This window comes from Xiphophorus maculatus, chromosome 5, assembly GCF_002775205.1.
Source record: "Xiphophorus maculatus strain JP 163 A chromosome 5, X_maculatus-5.0-male, whole genome shotgun sequence".
In the NCBI taxonomy this organism is placed as follows: domain Eukaryota; kingdom Metazoa; phylum Chordata; class Actinopteri; order Cyprinodontiformes; family Poeciliidae; genus Xiphophorus; species Xiphophorus maculatus.
The window spans coordinates 30,272,100-30,286,467 of NC_036447.1; the positions used below are offsets into that span (position 1 = coordinate 30,272,100).

At 40.5% G+C, this 14,368-nt stretch overlaps 1 protein-coding gene across 1 annotated transcript; it reads right to left on the bottom strand.

The window, feature by feature from the left end:
• Positions 1-3,583: 3,583 nt before the first annotated feature.
• On the bottom strand, positions 3,584-11,924 carry LOC102237202 (cytochrome P450 4V2). The gene is made up of 11 exons (XM_005810221.2): positions 11,473-11,924; positions 11,280-11,392; positions 10,044-10,129; positions 9,551-9,741; positions 7,449-7,518; positions 7,228-7,354; positions 6,981-7,154; positions 6,798-6,900; positions 5,865-5,999; positions 4,814-4,993; positions 3,584-4,711 (listed from the first exon to the last, which is right to left on the bottom strand). The coding sequence occupies exons 1-11, from the start codon at positions 11,663-11,665 to the stop codon at positions 4,539-4,541; spliced, it is 1,545 nt and encodes a 514-aa protein (XP_005810278.1). The 5' UTR covers positions 11,666-11,924; the 3' UTR covers positions 3,584-4,538.
• Between the last annotated feature and the right edge of the window lie 2,444 nt (positions 11,925-14,368).

Below are 14,368 nucleotides of genomic sequence, written 5' to 3' on the forward strand. Positions count from 1 at the left end.
AAGCGGCGGCGCTTGCTGAAGGAAGGAGATATCTGAAAGGAAACGGAAGCACCTCTCATGGTCTGAATGTCCTGCCTTATGGTTCTCAGATTCAGAGTCTCTGGGGTGCCCTGCAGACCAAGCTTGTGTGCAGCAGGAGCCAGGAGCATGGTACGTTCAGAACCATCATCGAGTAAGGCATAGGTTTTGAGGCTCTGTTTCCCGTGATGCAAGGTGACCTGGACCACCTTCAGCAGAACTCTGCCGTACACCAGCGGTCGGCCCAAATACAGCTGGTCAGTGGTACTGATGAGGCAACTCTCCTCTCTAGTGGTGTCTTTAGTGTCTCTGGTGTTCACATCGTGAAGCACCTGAAGATGTTTCCCCTGACACAGGTTACAGGGTTTCCGAAGATCACACTGGGCTGCATGGTGAGATCTCGCACAGCGCCAGCATCTGTCGTGATCCTTTATCCACTGCGATAGTTGGTCCTTAGACAACCTTTGAATGCCCGTGCATTGGCTGAGGTAATGTTCATTACTTTCACAGTATGGGCAATAACGATTCGATTTGATGCCCGTGCTCCCCGAAGCCCTGGAAACAGAACCATCCTTGGTGCCATGCAGCACCGTCGTGGCCCTCTTCTTCTGATGTCCTGCTTTGTCTTTATTTCCTGTTCCGGAATCATAATTGTCCGAATTATGACACCAGGTCTCGTACTGGAGCCATTCAGCGAAATCCACTAACGTGTAGACTGCATTGGGATGGCGGAACATGGCTCGACGGAAGTCTGCACGCTGCTCTGCAGGTAGTTTACTCAGCAAACGGGCCACATGAGATCCGCATCTCAGCTCAGCATCACCCTCTGGACCCAAAGTCCTGAGCAACCCGACCAGAGACTGAACTTCGAGAGCGAACCTCTCAAACGCCACCGAGTCACCTCGGCGGACGTCTGGAGCATCCATTACACCGGCAATCCTGTTCAATGCCATCTGGTGTGGCTGGCCGAATTTCTCACTTAGAGCCCTCATAGTGTCTGAGTATGGGGTGGCGGAGTTCAAATAAGAGTCTGCTATGAGTTTAGCTTCTTCGAGTTTGAGGTGATCCACCAGGATCTGGTACTTGAACAGCTCTGTCCCTTCTGGTGGTAATAGATTAATCAACGCTATCTTTAGCCGAGCAAAGTCCCTGGGATCTCGTCTAGCGAAGTAGGGGATGCTTGGCCTAGGACCTTGATAGCTTTGTTCTGTGACAACTGGCAACGTCGAAGGAGAATACAAACTCGTTGGTCGAGCCGGGCCTCCTGGCCTCAATGATCCCCGACGATCTATCGGCATCTTTTCTTGTGTGGGGACAGATCTCATGAACCGTGGCTTTCCGCCCTGTGGTGCCATGGTCCGATTCTTTATGAGTTGTAGATCACTCATCAGCTTTTCCAACATGACCGAGACAGGCTGGGTTGATGGAGAAGGTTCACCCTCCTCCTTTGTCTCGGGCCACGGTGGAGGTTCAGGCCATTCCTCCTCCCCCTCCTCACCGTGACTCCACCATGTCGAAGGAGGAGGCGGGGCGTATGTCGGTGATGGAATTTCAAACCACTGCTGTGAAGTAGCCGTACTCTGTGGCATATATCCCATTCTCCTCCTCATTTCTTCCTTTAAATCCCTGAGTTCGGCTAACTCATAACGTACTTCTTCTTTAGCCCGCTCATATTCGATTTCTTTCATCTTTAACTGCTCCAGCTCCGAGTGGTATGGTGCGAAGCTCTGCTGCTGCTGCCTGTGATGTGGAGAGCCAGTAGAATAATCTCTGTTATCCTCTTCTGCCAAGCTCTTCCGCCGCTGTGGTTCGGTAAGCGTCTGTTCGGGGTAACCAACCCACTCATCTACCGTGTTTTCCCACTGCTTACTGGGCCATCCGGCTGCGGCAGATGAGGGTCTGAGGGGTGTCATCTTGGCAGCTCCCTCCTCCGACGGTGAATACGAGCTATCCCCACATCTAGGCTCAGCTCGGACACCTCGATAATCAAACAGAGGCTGAAACCGGTGTTCCTGGTTGTTGGTTTCATAATCCTGTAAATACGAAGGCGGGCGGGTTCGCCGCTTTGGTCTCGTCGTTGCTTCACGGCTGAACTGCATGCTGAAACAGTGGTAAGTGTCCTGATCCGGCTCGAAGGACCATAAATTGTAGCGAAGGTTCTATGTTCGAAACTTGAGGCTGGTGGAATGTTACACTCGCCACTGTGTGTCGATCAGGACAAACTGAGGAGGGGATTTCCTATTTGTGAAGCTCTCTTTATTTGTGGAGGTGAGGTGATGTGGTCTAAATCACAACAGAAATAAAGCCCACGTTAATTCACTGTACACATTATCACGTACAAGTTGCTGCAGTGACATCTGCTGGCCACAAGCTAACCACACGTATATTGAATGCTACAACCGATAGCTAACAGGCTAACCCACGTGGAGTTAGTAAAAGGTCGCATTAAACCGGCGACTCTTATGAACATAACATCAACATGTAATACAGACGGAACTACTAAATTAACTGCCTTGATACATATAACAGCAATTACTTACAGTGAGTCAAGAACGCACATCGACCTCAACCGAAACGGTAAGCAGCAGCTGCATGTCTCCGCTCCCAGAGCTATAATGCTTCTGCAGCTGCTGAATGTGTAATAACGCACTCGCCACCGGGTGGCGCACCTCCCTCTCCCAGTCTAAAGTAATAAACACCCGAACCTTTGTAACAATTACGATACCTGAGTCTGGAAGATCCAGTATTCCTGGTTGCCATGACAGTATGAAGACTAGAAAACACTCTAAGCAAATCAGAGAAATTATTATTGAAAAGTATAGGTAAGGGGATGGACACACTCTTTCCTCTTAAATGTTGATTAGGAAATCAATTTTAAATAAGAGACATTTTAAAACCTTCACAAAGTTTTAAACATAAGGTTATTGTTTTGACTCTTAAAAAAACAATCCTGTGTCCCTAGCAATGATTAAGATGTGTAAGTTTTACTTCTTGTAGCATAAACACAGCTCTTTTTCTATTTGGGTTCTTCCATGATTGTCACAGTTTTACACACAATTGCATCTACAGTAAAGCCCAAAACTTTTCCACATAGTAACTGTTTCCTCCTTTGAACTCACTAATGCCATCTGGTGGTTATTTTAACAAAATAAAGGCTCAAATTCCCTCTTTAGTTGATTTCAACTCTGAATCAGTGACATTATCTTAAGCTCTGTGATAGGGTTGCTCCACTTTCATATGCAGCATTTTATAGTGGCACTGAAAACATTGTGTCATTGAGAGCAGTTTCTGTAACATGCTCATTTTAAAAAATAGCATTGAAAATGATTTAAAGAATTCAGATTTTGGCAATTTTATTATTTACCTTTTCTGTTGCTATGGTTTAAAATATGTACAGAGATATTGCATCGTGTGATGATGACAGAAGGCAAAGTGTAGAAACAAATGAGTTAACTGCAAAGATAAAACATATCACAACTACAGAATTAAACATCCTTTACTAGTGGAATCCTTGCAGCTAGAAACCCCAGCATGGCCTGAACATTAAGACTCAGACTTTGTGCTCCATTCACATGCTAAGGTCACAAATTTATTATTGATTTAATACATTTTAGATGATTACTAGAAAGGCCAGTTCCACATGCAATAACAAGAAGGATTACAGCCATTCACAGTTACACCCTCAAGATGCAATGAACATACAAATACAGACTCTTTAAGACCAAGATATGATCTTAAAGGGGCAGGATTATGTGATTTTCAGACATATAGTGTCATTTTAGCTCAATCAAATTACAATGTTACCTTCATTTATTCTAGAAATACAATATCTATAATATATGGCTGAAAAGAATTTTTACTTCCTGATATAACTTCTTGAAATTGGGCCACTGTTTCTTTAAAAACTTCTGCTCTTTCTGAAACTCCGTCTTCCTGAGGTCATCACAAAATGGCTCCTCTATTAACCCTTTAACAACATTTGTACCAGCATTGCAATGAGAAGTAGCTCTTATAATGAGCCCAGCAGAGTCACAGTTCCTCCAGGTGTTTGCTAATTGCTGTTGGCTAGTCTGAAGGAGCCGAGTGAGGGAGTTGCAGCGGAGGGCTGTTCTTTGACATGGAAAATCAGTAGCTTAGAAACTGCAGTTCTGAGGGGGAGCTGCGTCTCCATGGCGACGCTAGCTCCACCCAGGAACTGTGCACTGGTGAGTGGTTGCCAAGGGAGATTAAAGGACTTCTCAAACATGCATGAAAGAATCAAGCCAACACTCCAGCTATGTTTTTGATGAGCGAATAACATCATAACATGATTAACGAGCTCAAAAAAGTTGATTTTACATAATACCGCCCCTTCAGGTTTTTCATGCTACAAAGATGGTAGAAGAATAATAAAATACCGTAGAAATGTTAAATTTTTTGTATTCATTTAGATTACAAATCAGTTTCAACAACTTTCAATTTATAAAGGTTACAAAATTAACATCATGAATAATTGAATGAATGCATGACAAGAATCTGAGTTATGAAGCTAGCGGCTCCCTCTTCTCCAGTTTGATCCAAATGCCGTTCTCTGGCCGCAGGATGAGCTCCCCTAATGGACGAAGCTCGTCACGTTTCTGACAGGCCTCCACGTTGAAGTTACGCAGAATGGACGCCAGGACCACCTTCTCCTCCATCAGCGCGAAACGTTGGCCTGAACATCAGAATAGCACACGAATAGTAGCATGAGACATGGCACGCTAAAAAAAAAAGCGTGTGTGTGAAAAGACCAAAACCCAGAATGTCCTTGTCTCACCTATGCAGTTGCGGAGTCCGGCGGAGAACGGGACGTATGCGTACGGAGGCCTTCCAGCGGAATTCTCGGGAAAAAAGCGCTCCGGCCGGAACTCTTCCGGTTCTGGGAAGTACCGCGGATCACGGTGAAGAGTGTAGGTGATGATGATCGCATTCGCTCCTTTGGGGACTTTGAAACCATCTGAAAGCGAAAGTAAATACCAATTTAATTTTTTTTACTAATTACTACATGTGTAAGATCAAACAACAATTAACTACAGACTATTCCAGGTTGAAGTCAAATTTGCCAGCTTCTGTCAAATTTGGTTTTGGCCAAAATCAGTCTCTCTTACAGCAGAGCAGAAAGACACTGACCGATTTTTAGATCTTTTCTGAAGTAGATAAGATCGGCTTCACATGTAAGTATTGGTGGATCACTGATCTCCCAAAACGAAAAAAAACTAGTGCCGATAAATTGGCTGACCGATAAATTGGTGCGTGCTACTGTAAACATTTGCCGTGTGCTTAGAGGAAGAACTAAGCTAAAGTGCTTCTGTTTCTCAATTTGTTTTAATTGGGAAGCACATGAGAAATGATGTGGTAGGAATTGACAGGCAACGTTTCTTACTGACCACTTTTTACACATTTTGACAAAAGATGATATAAAGAAATTTTCTTTACCCAATCTTCTTTAGGGAATTGTGGCCTTGTGAAACCAGGTAGATCATGCAAATTTCCATATTTCCCGACATCAGCTGAGAGCCAGTATCATTGGAAATAAGATGTTTTATAATATCCTTATAAAACAATTTACATGTGGATCAAATTCTAAGTAAAATTTGAACTTAATTCTGGTTTCTTGTGGCTTTTTGTAAGCCACAGGTATCAAGTGGTGATATAAAGTGATGAAGGGTGAACTGACCTGGAGCCCATAAGAACAATAAGACATAAAACAGAAACTATCATGATGCATGCACAGCTTCCCTTGACAATGTAATTTAAACATGTGTTGTTGAACAACTACCACAGTATGGAGATGTTAATCTGAGGTGTTCTTGTCGTTTGTGACTCACTCAGATTGCAGTCGTCACAGAGGCTTCGAGCGAAGAAAGGCACCGAGGGAAACAGCCGCAGAGCCTCCTTGATCACACATTCCAGGTACCTGAGCTTCTTCAGGTCCTCCGTGTTAATGGGTCGGCCTGACGTACCTTCACACAGCAACCAAGACAAAGCAAACTAAACAAATGCAGGTGTAAAAGCTCCATGTTTCTTCCCATCAGCTCTGAAACTCTGAACAGGTTCCATGTCCCTGCTGAAGAAAACCATCTCCACAGCATGAAGCTGCCACCACCGTGATTCGAGGTGTGAATAGTGTGTTCAGATTATCGATTGTCCACCAAACGCAGGCCAGAATGTTCTGTGGTTGTTTCTGTGTTGGCTTGTGATGGACTGGTGACCTTTGGATGGACGGGCGGATGGGTTGATAGAGGATGGATCCTTTTTCCTTTCACTTTATAACTATGTTTTATGTTCTGTTGGAATTTCTCATAAAATCCCATTAAAATACACTTTCGTCGGTAGCTGAAACATGACAAAATGAGACAAAGTGAAGCAGGCGCTGGTTTGAGGCTCTGTATGCTGGATAAGGACGTTTGCTCTGGGTATAAAGAGGAAGTTGAGCTTTTCAGTACAAGATTTAATTATGGCTTAATTAACACTCCTGCACTTCGGGGCATCTTTAGTTCCTACAAAATTAGCATTTACTGCAGCTCAAAGGCCTTCTTCCTCAAACTGCAGAGAACTGCATGGAAGCGCTGTACATTATTCCACACTGCAGAGACAATAGGTTTTAAAGAGAGGAGTCATATGTTAACAAAAGGTGGACATGGTTGTTAAATTTACGAGAGAACAATGAGTGTGAATAAAGACGATTTGAAATCCTTTGGGCTGTAATATTAACCAAGTTAATAAGTGAAGAAGAGAACGACGGGCCGTATTAATGTTACCAAACACTTCGTGCAGCTCTTGTTGAACTTTTCGCTGCACCTCAGGGTGGGTTCCCAGCAGGTGCAGGGCCCAATTCATGGCGGCAGCCGTGGTGTCATGACCCTGGATAAGAAAACATGCGTTTGCAGTTGTGATATTTTCTTTTTCTGTTTTAAAAATAACCTACTGGTCTCACCACCGACCTCAAACATGAAAGTGTCCACTTCCTCTTGGATGTCCTGATGGCTCAGCTTGTTGCCGTCTTCATCCGTGGTTTTCAGGAGCATATCCAGAAAAGCCTGTCGCCTCCTCTTGCCGTGGTCAGAGTCGCTGTCTGATTCAATGTAGGACATGTTTTCAGACCTTTCCTTTATCACCTGCACACAGATGTTGTTAAGAACGACATTAAGCTGTTGAGCTGTCTGCTCAGTCCCTGGTTCAGTAACTCACCTTATAGGTGAAGGAATGGAGGATCTTCAGCGTCTTGTCGTGGTTCTTCCCCTCACCGAAGTAGTAGTAGATGAAGTCGGGCCAAAACCAGGGCGTCCTCTGTCTGTGGCTGACGATGTCACTCATCCTGAAGGCAGCACACGTTGCTGAGCTTTATCAGCAGGTACTATTTCAAAGATTTGATGTTTCATATTTGCCTGTGAGGAAGCTAAAAAGCATACCTGTATACACACTTGACATACTCTGACTCTGAGTCACTCTGTGCGTAAATTTTCCTTCCCATCGCAGTTTCTGAACAGAGAGCAGAGAAGTTTTGCATATCAAGATATTTGTTCCTACATCATGGCACAAACACACACACACACACACACACACATTTTTAGTCTATTATTTAATAAGAAATGAATGTATATTAAGTTGTACTTTGCGTACAGTTTTGAAACCAAAGTAAAACGTGTCATAAAAAAGGAAAACATGTTCTGCAAAACAATTCAGATTAAATTTACTTGAAATTACTACAAAGACAAAACTTCAAGTGTATAGGAAACTGAAAGTTTAAATAATGCAGAGTCAGTCAGATGAATGTGCAGGATGTGCTGTGGTATTATCTTACTGAATTAAGCCAAACCTCTCTAGCAAAGGAAACCATGGAGAGCAAGAAATCTTTCTGAAATACATTTACTTTGGGATTTTGTTTTATTAATATTCCCCAAAGCATACGTGAACTCCAGCTTCAATAATAGCATAATTTATAAATTTAATTTTAGTCATATGTTTGAGTGAGACGGCAATTGTTTTCCCTACTGTAATATCAGTAAGTAAAGCATTATGTATTATTAAATGTAATCCCCCTTTAATCACTAAGACACTTTAGTGTGACAAAAGTGTTTCAAAATGCATGAATATAAATGATATCTTTAGCGTCTGGATAGAAGCATTTTCAGTTTGGGTGTTTTGAGATGACAATGTGTGGAATGGAAATACAAACAATAGCAAAACATTGTAGAAATTATTTTGTTTGTTTTTTGGCAGTTTATTGTCTGTGATATCTCTAAAAACATCTAATTTATGGCTATATAAGATTGACTCGTTTTTTTAATCTAATTTCTAAAAGGCGACTCTTTAAGGCCATAAATCCACCAAAATCCAACTTGTACAAAAATGTTGGAAGCCAGGCTTGGTTTGCCCATTTGAACAACTCCAACCAGTTTTCCACCATATATATCATTTTTGCTTTTTCATCCCAATTTCACATATCTAATGATTAGATTAATTTAAAGGGGCAATATTATGTAAAATGGACATTTTAGAGTTTTACGTCATTCTGTCATCAAAAGCATACCTGGAGTGTTGCTATGATCCTTTCATGCATGTTTGAGGAATCCTTTAATCTCCCGTGGCAACAATTCAGCTGTGCAAAATGCCTGGGTGGACCTAGCACCGCCTTCGAGGCGACTCTGTCATTCAGCTCCTTCAGACTAGCCAGCAGTGATTAGAAAACAGCTGGTGGAACTGAGCATCTGCTGAGCTCATTATAGGAGCTACTTCTCATAGCAACGCTGGCAAAATGTTGTTAAAGGGTTAATAGAGGAGCCATGTTGGGACGACTTCCTGAAGGCGGAGTTTCAGAAAGCGCAGGAGTTTTTAAAGAGACAGAGGCCCAATTTAATTAATTTGATATTTACAACACTTTTATAACAACTGAAGGCAACAGTTATTTGACTGTGCTATAAAATAGCCCTTTGTACCTGGAAAATACATAATGCCGCAACTTTCATATCCTCTTTCCATTGCATAGTCAATACAGACATTTTCAGGAGGATAGTAAACATGAAGCATGTAGCATGTCACAAACACCACCAGTCTTTGAGAATATGACGTTTTTTTTATTCTTTCTACAGCCATTTGAGCAGATTCTTTCATTAATTGTACATGTAATGTCTCATTATGGTATAGAAAAACTGATGCTGTTTGAGTGGCAGCAGTATGAACTACATGGGCAGTATCTCTGTTAGCTCTGACAAAATATCTGCAATTATATATTAAATCAGAACATCAGAAACCAAAAGAAACCAGGCTTGTTCTCTTACAGCAAATGATAAACCCAGCAAAGCTCTTTCTACTTTCTGCTGAACTGGTTGCCTTCAATTTTTAGTCTTTAATGTTAAATAAATCTCTGCTCTATTTCTCTTTTTAATTTTTTTTTGGTTTTCTTTTTGTTACTTTTTTCCTGCATTCACGTTGTTTGATTTTGACTTTATCATGAGATGAGACTCCGTCAGAAAATTGTCTTTTAGTTGTAAAAAACGCAGCATCTACTCACCGCAGATTATGTCCAGCGCACAGAGGGTGACGTCACTGAAGCAGTTGAAAGAACCTTTCCCCGCCTTTTTCTCCAGCTTCTCCACCAGGATCTCCGCCTGTTCATTCATCACTTGCAGAAAGTCGGTGAGGATGGAGAAGTGGAAGGTTGGAGTCAGAATCTTTCTTCTCTGTCGCCACTTTTGCCCAGTGCTGAAAAAAAGACAAACTTTTTTCCATCTATGCCACGACTCCAAGCAATACCTACGACTATGTTGGTCAAAAGAATTGAATTTAATGTTAAAAGTTTAATTTATAAAATTATCTGTTGAGTTTTAGCAATGTCAATGTGCATCTCATATCAGACTGACAAACTGTTTTTTTTTGTTGTTGTTTTTTTAGTAACATCATCCCTATCAAACTATGACAGGTTTGATAAGGCTTATCATAGGACCATTACATAGTAGGAACTATGTAATGGATTTTTTTTGCTTATGTGAACGTAACATCTGTACCTGGTCAAAAGGCCGGTTCCAAGCCAAGGATGGAGAAATTTGTAAGCAAAAGCCTTGGTGAGGTGAACAGGATTACCCAGAATCTTCTACAAAAGAGAGTTTTGTGATAAGAAGGTGATAAGAATTGGTCAGTCACAAAGGTAGAACATTTCAACCACAGTTATTAGAAATAACTTTGTGAAGACCCTCTCAGAGCTCAGCCTAAACGCATTCTCCGAACCTGGCTGCAGAAGCAGGTTTGAACTAGACAGAAGGTCATTGAGGTCATTACTGAGAGACTCTGTTACACTGTTTGATTCATCTCAGGATGAGAACGAAACGCATCATCATCAATGGGAAACTGGATAAAAGATCAAAGGCATCCCAAACACATGGTTAGATCTCAGTGCAACCTCCCATCCATCCATCCATCCATCCATCCATCCATCCATCCATCCATCCATGCATCCATTTTCTAACACCCTTGTCCCTAGTGTGGTCAGGAGGGGTCAGTGCAGCTTCCACCTCATTACAAATATAAGAGCTTGGCTTGATTTGGGGGGTTTTTTGTAAATAATTTTATCTAGCTATGTTAAAGTTACTAAATAATTCTAAAATCAAATTCAACATTTTCTCTTGTTTTCAGTTGGTGAGACTTACACTTTATTTATGCTGGTGCAACTCAGTAAATGAAAATGTTGAAGAGCAAATTTGTGGGAGCAATTTAGCTCTGAGTGAAGTTTGTGCAACTTATAACACACAGAGTTATTCGTTTCAAGTGTTTGTTTCTGTTCATTTTGATGATCTTGGCTTGCCGTTAACTTGATTTGCAACCAAGTATTAAGTGCATGTTTTGTACGGGTATGGGACCTGAGTAAAGTTGCCCCCCCCTCCCCCTCCCCCCCCCCCCCCCCCCACCTTGTGATGACCTCTAGAAACATTTCTTTATATCTTTAAAATGATAGCAGCACAAACAAAAACTGTTGCTGCACAAATGTAGCACAAAAGTTTGACACCAATTTTGTCTGATTTGAAGAAGGTGTGTGTGTGTGTGGGGGGGGGTCAGCAAGGGACACATTTTCCAAGAGTTTGCTATTTCTGTTTTCAAAACAAGAGTCAAAATAAAAAAGAAGTAAGTACTTGATACATATTGCTATATGTGTAAAATAGTTTCATGTAGTATATGATTTAAGTTTTGAACCTTTCAATGTAACTGTTCTCATTGTGAAGTGTCGGTTTGTTGTGTTGCTGCTGTACCTCAACATTTTCAGCATGAAAAAGGACAACAAAGGGAATTGGTCCAACCCAGATTTTAAACAGCGGTGCATCTCTGAACTCCTGTGTAAAACCCACAATCTGACTGAAGAAATCTGGAACAAGGCGCAGACAGAAACAGATTGCTCAGAAGGAAAATATACTTCACATTATGGTCCTCTGGCACATTTCTTACCTCCTGCGTCGGTTTTGAACATCAGTGCATCTCCAATGAAGGGGTACGAGAAACCCGTCCCTGGAATGGATTTCATTCCGAACCACTTATGGAGGTAACCGCTCAGCAGCTTGTAGGTGATGTAGGTCAGAGCTGCAATGAAGATGCTAGCTCCCAGAAATGGTAAACTGTAGCTTCCAAGTAAAACCGCCATGTTTTTATCCCGTCTGTCCAACTTGTTTGAATGCTCAGAAATGAGCACCAGCCTGTCCTGATGGGTCCTGGATATTAATAGGAAGAGCCAAAGGCACTGCCCTCACTGCTCCTTCCCTCTTTGGCTGATCTGCCCATAGCTTACTGGGTGAAGGTTGACTTTATATTAGATTCGTTTGCCTTTAGGTAACCTGGTTTTTTTGTTTTGTTTTGTTTTTTTTCATTAATACCTTAAAATAAACTGGTTATTCACAACAGTGGGCAGATTTACACTGATGTAATATGTTATTAAGTATGGTGTGTTTTATTTGCAGAGATGATGCAATAAAAGTGTTAATCATTCATATTGTACCAGCGCTAACTGGCCCAGATCATGAACTTTGTTCGGCTCATTATCTCACTGAATAGCAGGAACGTCAACATTTTGCACAATGTCAAACCTGACTGGTTAATATGTAGCAGATGTATCTCTGTCATTTATCTCTTATGAATTTGTTGTTTTTTGTGTGTTTACAGTTGATGGCTAATGCATCTGGATACATGCACAGTAAAATTCATCCGTCCCACAACTCAACGAGCTTTGCTTTAATTTCACACAAAGAAAAAAACTGAACTTTCCAAAATGCAAAAATTAGGATTGTTGTCATTGAATCTTTCAAAATTCAAAAATACTTTATTGTTCCCAAAGGAAAATGAAATGTTGTTGTAACTCATACTAGTTGAAATTCCTTTAAAGAGTTATTCTAGAGTGTGATGGCTGTTGGCAGAAAAGATCTCTTGTAGCAGTCTGTACCGCAGCAAATTTGAAAAAAAATATTTCTGACTGAAGACACTGTGTTCCATAGTTCTTCACATGTATTTCTGCTTTAACCAGGAATTATGTTAAACCAACACAACTTTAGAATCGGTTGGATATTTGCAACAGGCATGGCCTTGAAAAAATGTCAGCGGCAACAAGACAGAATAATCATAGAACTAGAATTTCACTGTGTTGTGTCTTTGTGCAACGACAATAAAATAAATCTAAGTCTAAGAATTATAGATCTTGGGATTTAAAAAATGGCATCTGAGTGAAGTTGGCTCCCAACCCTCACCTTCTTCAAATCAGACTAAATTGGTGTCAAAGGTTTGTCCTACGTTTGTGCGGCAAAAATATTAATTTGTGCCACTATCATTTTAAAGATACTAAGAAATGTTTCCAGAGGTCATGAAAGGTCAACCAGCCACGCTCACCTTCTTTTAAATCATAAAATTGCTGTCAACCAACTCAGCTACGTTTGTGCTGGTTTGTGCAGCAAACATTTTTGTTTTGTGCTGCTTTGGCTTTGAAGATATTAATGAAAGTTTAAAGGTCAACCAGTCTCCCCACTTTTAGAAAATCAATCAAGATTTATGTCAAATGTTTGTGCTGGTTTGTACAACACAATTTTTTATTTGTGTCACTATGATTTTAAAGCGGCACAAACAAAAAATGTTGCTGCACAAACTAGCACAAATGTTTGAGATTTGTAACTTCACTCAGGTGAATTATTATCAATAAAAGAGGAATGATAAAAGGAGCAGGCATGGACAAAGTACCATCTGGACAGATAAGCTAACCTCTCACTGCTTCTGCAGAATCTAATCATTTTATTTTCTTCCTTTAAGCTGTATGTTGTATGTATTTGTATGCATTAAAATGCAACAGATTTAAGGATGTTTACTAGAGAGGTGCCATACTGCATGTTTTGGTATCGATTGATACAAAGGACCAGTATCTCCAATACTGATACTGGTATCATTTTTTAAAAACTTAAGTTTGTTTTTCTGTTTTCTCTTTGAATGAATTTGTTCATACCTAGGATAGCGTTTGTATAAAGTTTATAGGTGTCTACAAAATAGTTCAACAACACATTAACATGACAAACAGTAGTGAAAAACATGTTACCCTTTGAGAGGAAATGCAAATATTTTTGAGCTAGAGTTGAGAAATTTCAATACAAAAGTAAAATAACATTTTGAGAGAGAATCTGGTACTAAAATATCTATCTTATGCTACTATTGATCCCATACTAATATCAACTTGATATTTTGGTTCCCTCTGCCCGTCTCTGATGTTTACCTTCACATTTGTGGGACTTTAGTTGATTTTTTAAAAATGCACTAAGTTCAAGAAGACTTTCATAAAAATGTTTGCTGTCTTTGCATTCATTGTGCAGAAAAATATTCATATCTTATAATAGCACCCCATTGTGCTATGCTGTTGAACAAATTATCCAGAGATTATAAGATTTACTGGTTATAAAACCAGTAAATGCTGCAATAATGTCCAGTAACCACAAGATGTCAGGACCACACAGCTGATGCTGGGCTGTATAGTGCATTTCAATACATTATATCATCTTACTAATTAACTTAAAAGTAAATATATAGTAATAATAATAATATCAATAATACGTTTTTAACAAATTTTTTTATTACACACAGTGTTATATTGCAAGCATTTATTTCAGTTCATTTTGATGATTTTGACTTGATAGCAGAAAAATATGTTTCTGAGAAAATTTGATTATAAAACAATGGAAAAAAAATAATATTACTATGTATAACAGAGGTCTTCAACTCCAGGCCTCGAGGGCCGGTGTCTACATGTGTCCCTGGTTCAACACCTCAGATAGTTGGTCCAGAAGTGCATCAGCTAACTCCACCAGTCAGGAGGAGTTAC

Coding starts and splice junctions, on each gene's coding strand:
- LOC102237202 (XM_005810221.2), bottom strand. CDS start 11,665: ATGGCGGTTTTACTTGGAAGCTACAGTTTACCATTTCTGGGAGCTAGC. Junction 7,155..7,227: donor TCCATTCCTTCACCTATAAG/GTGAGTTACTGA, acceptor ATCTGTGTGCAG/GTGATAAAGGAAAGGTCTGA. Junction 6,000..6,797: donor AGAGCTGCACGAAGTGTTTG/GTAACATTAATA, acceptor TGCTGTGTGAAG/GTACGTCAGGCCGACCCATT.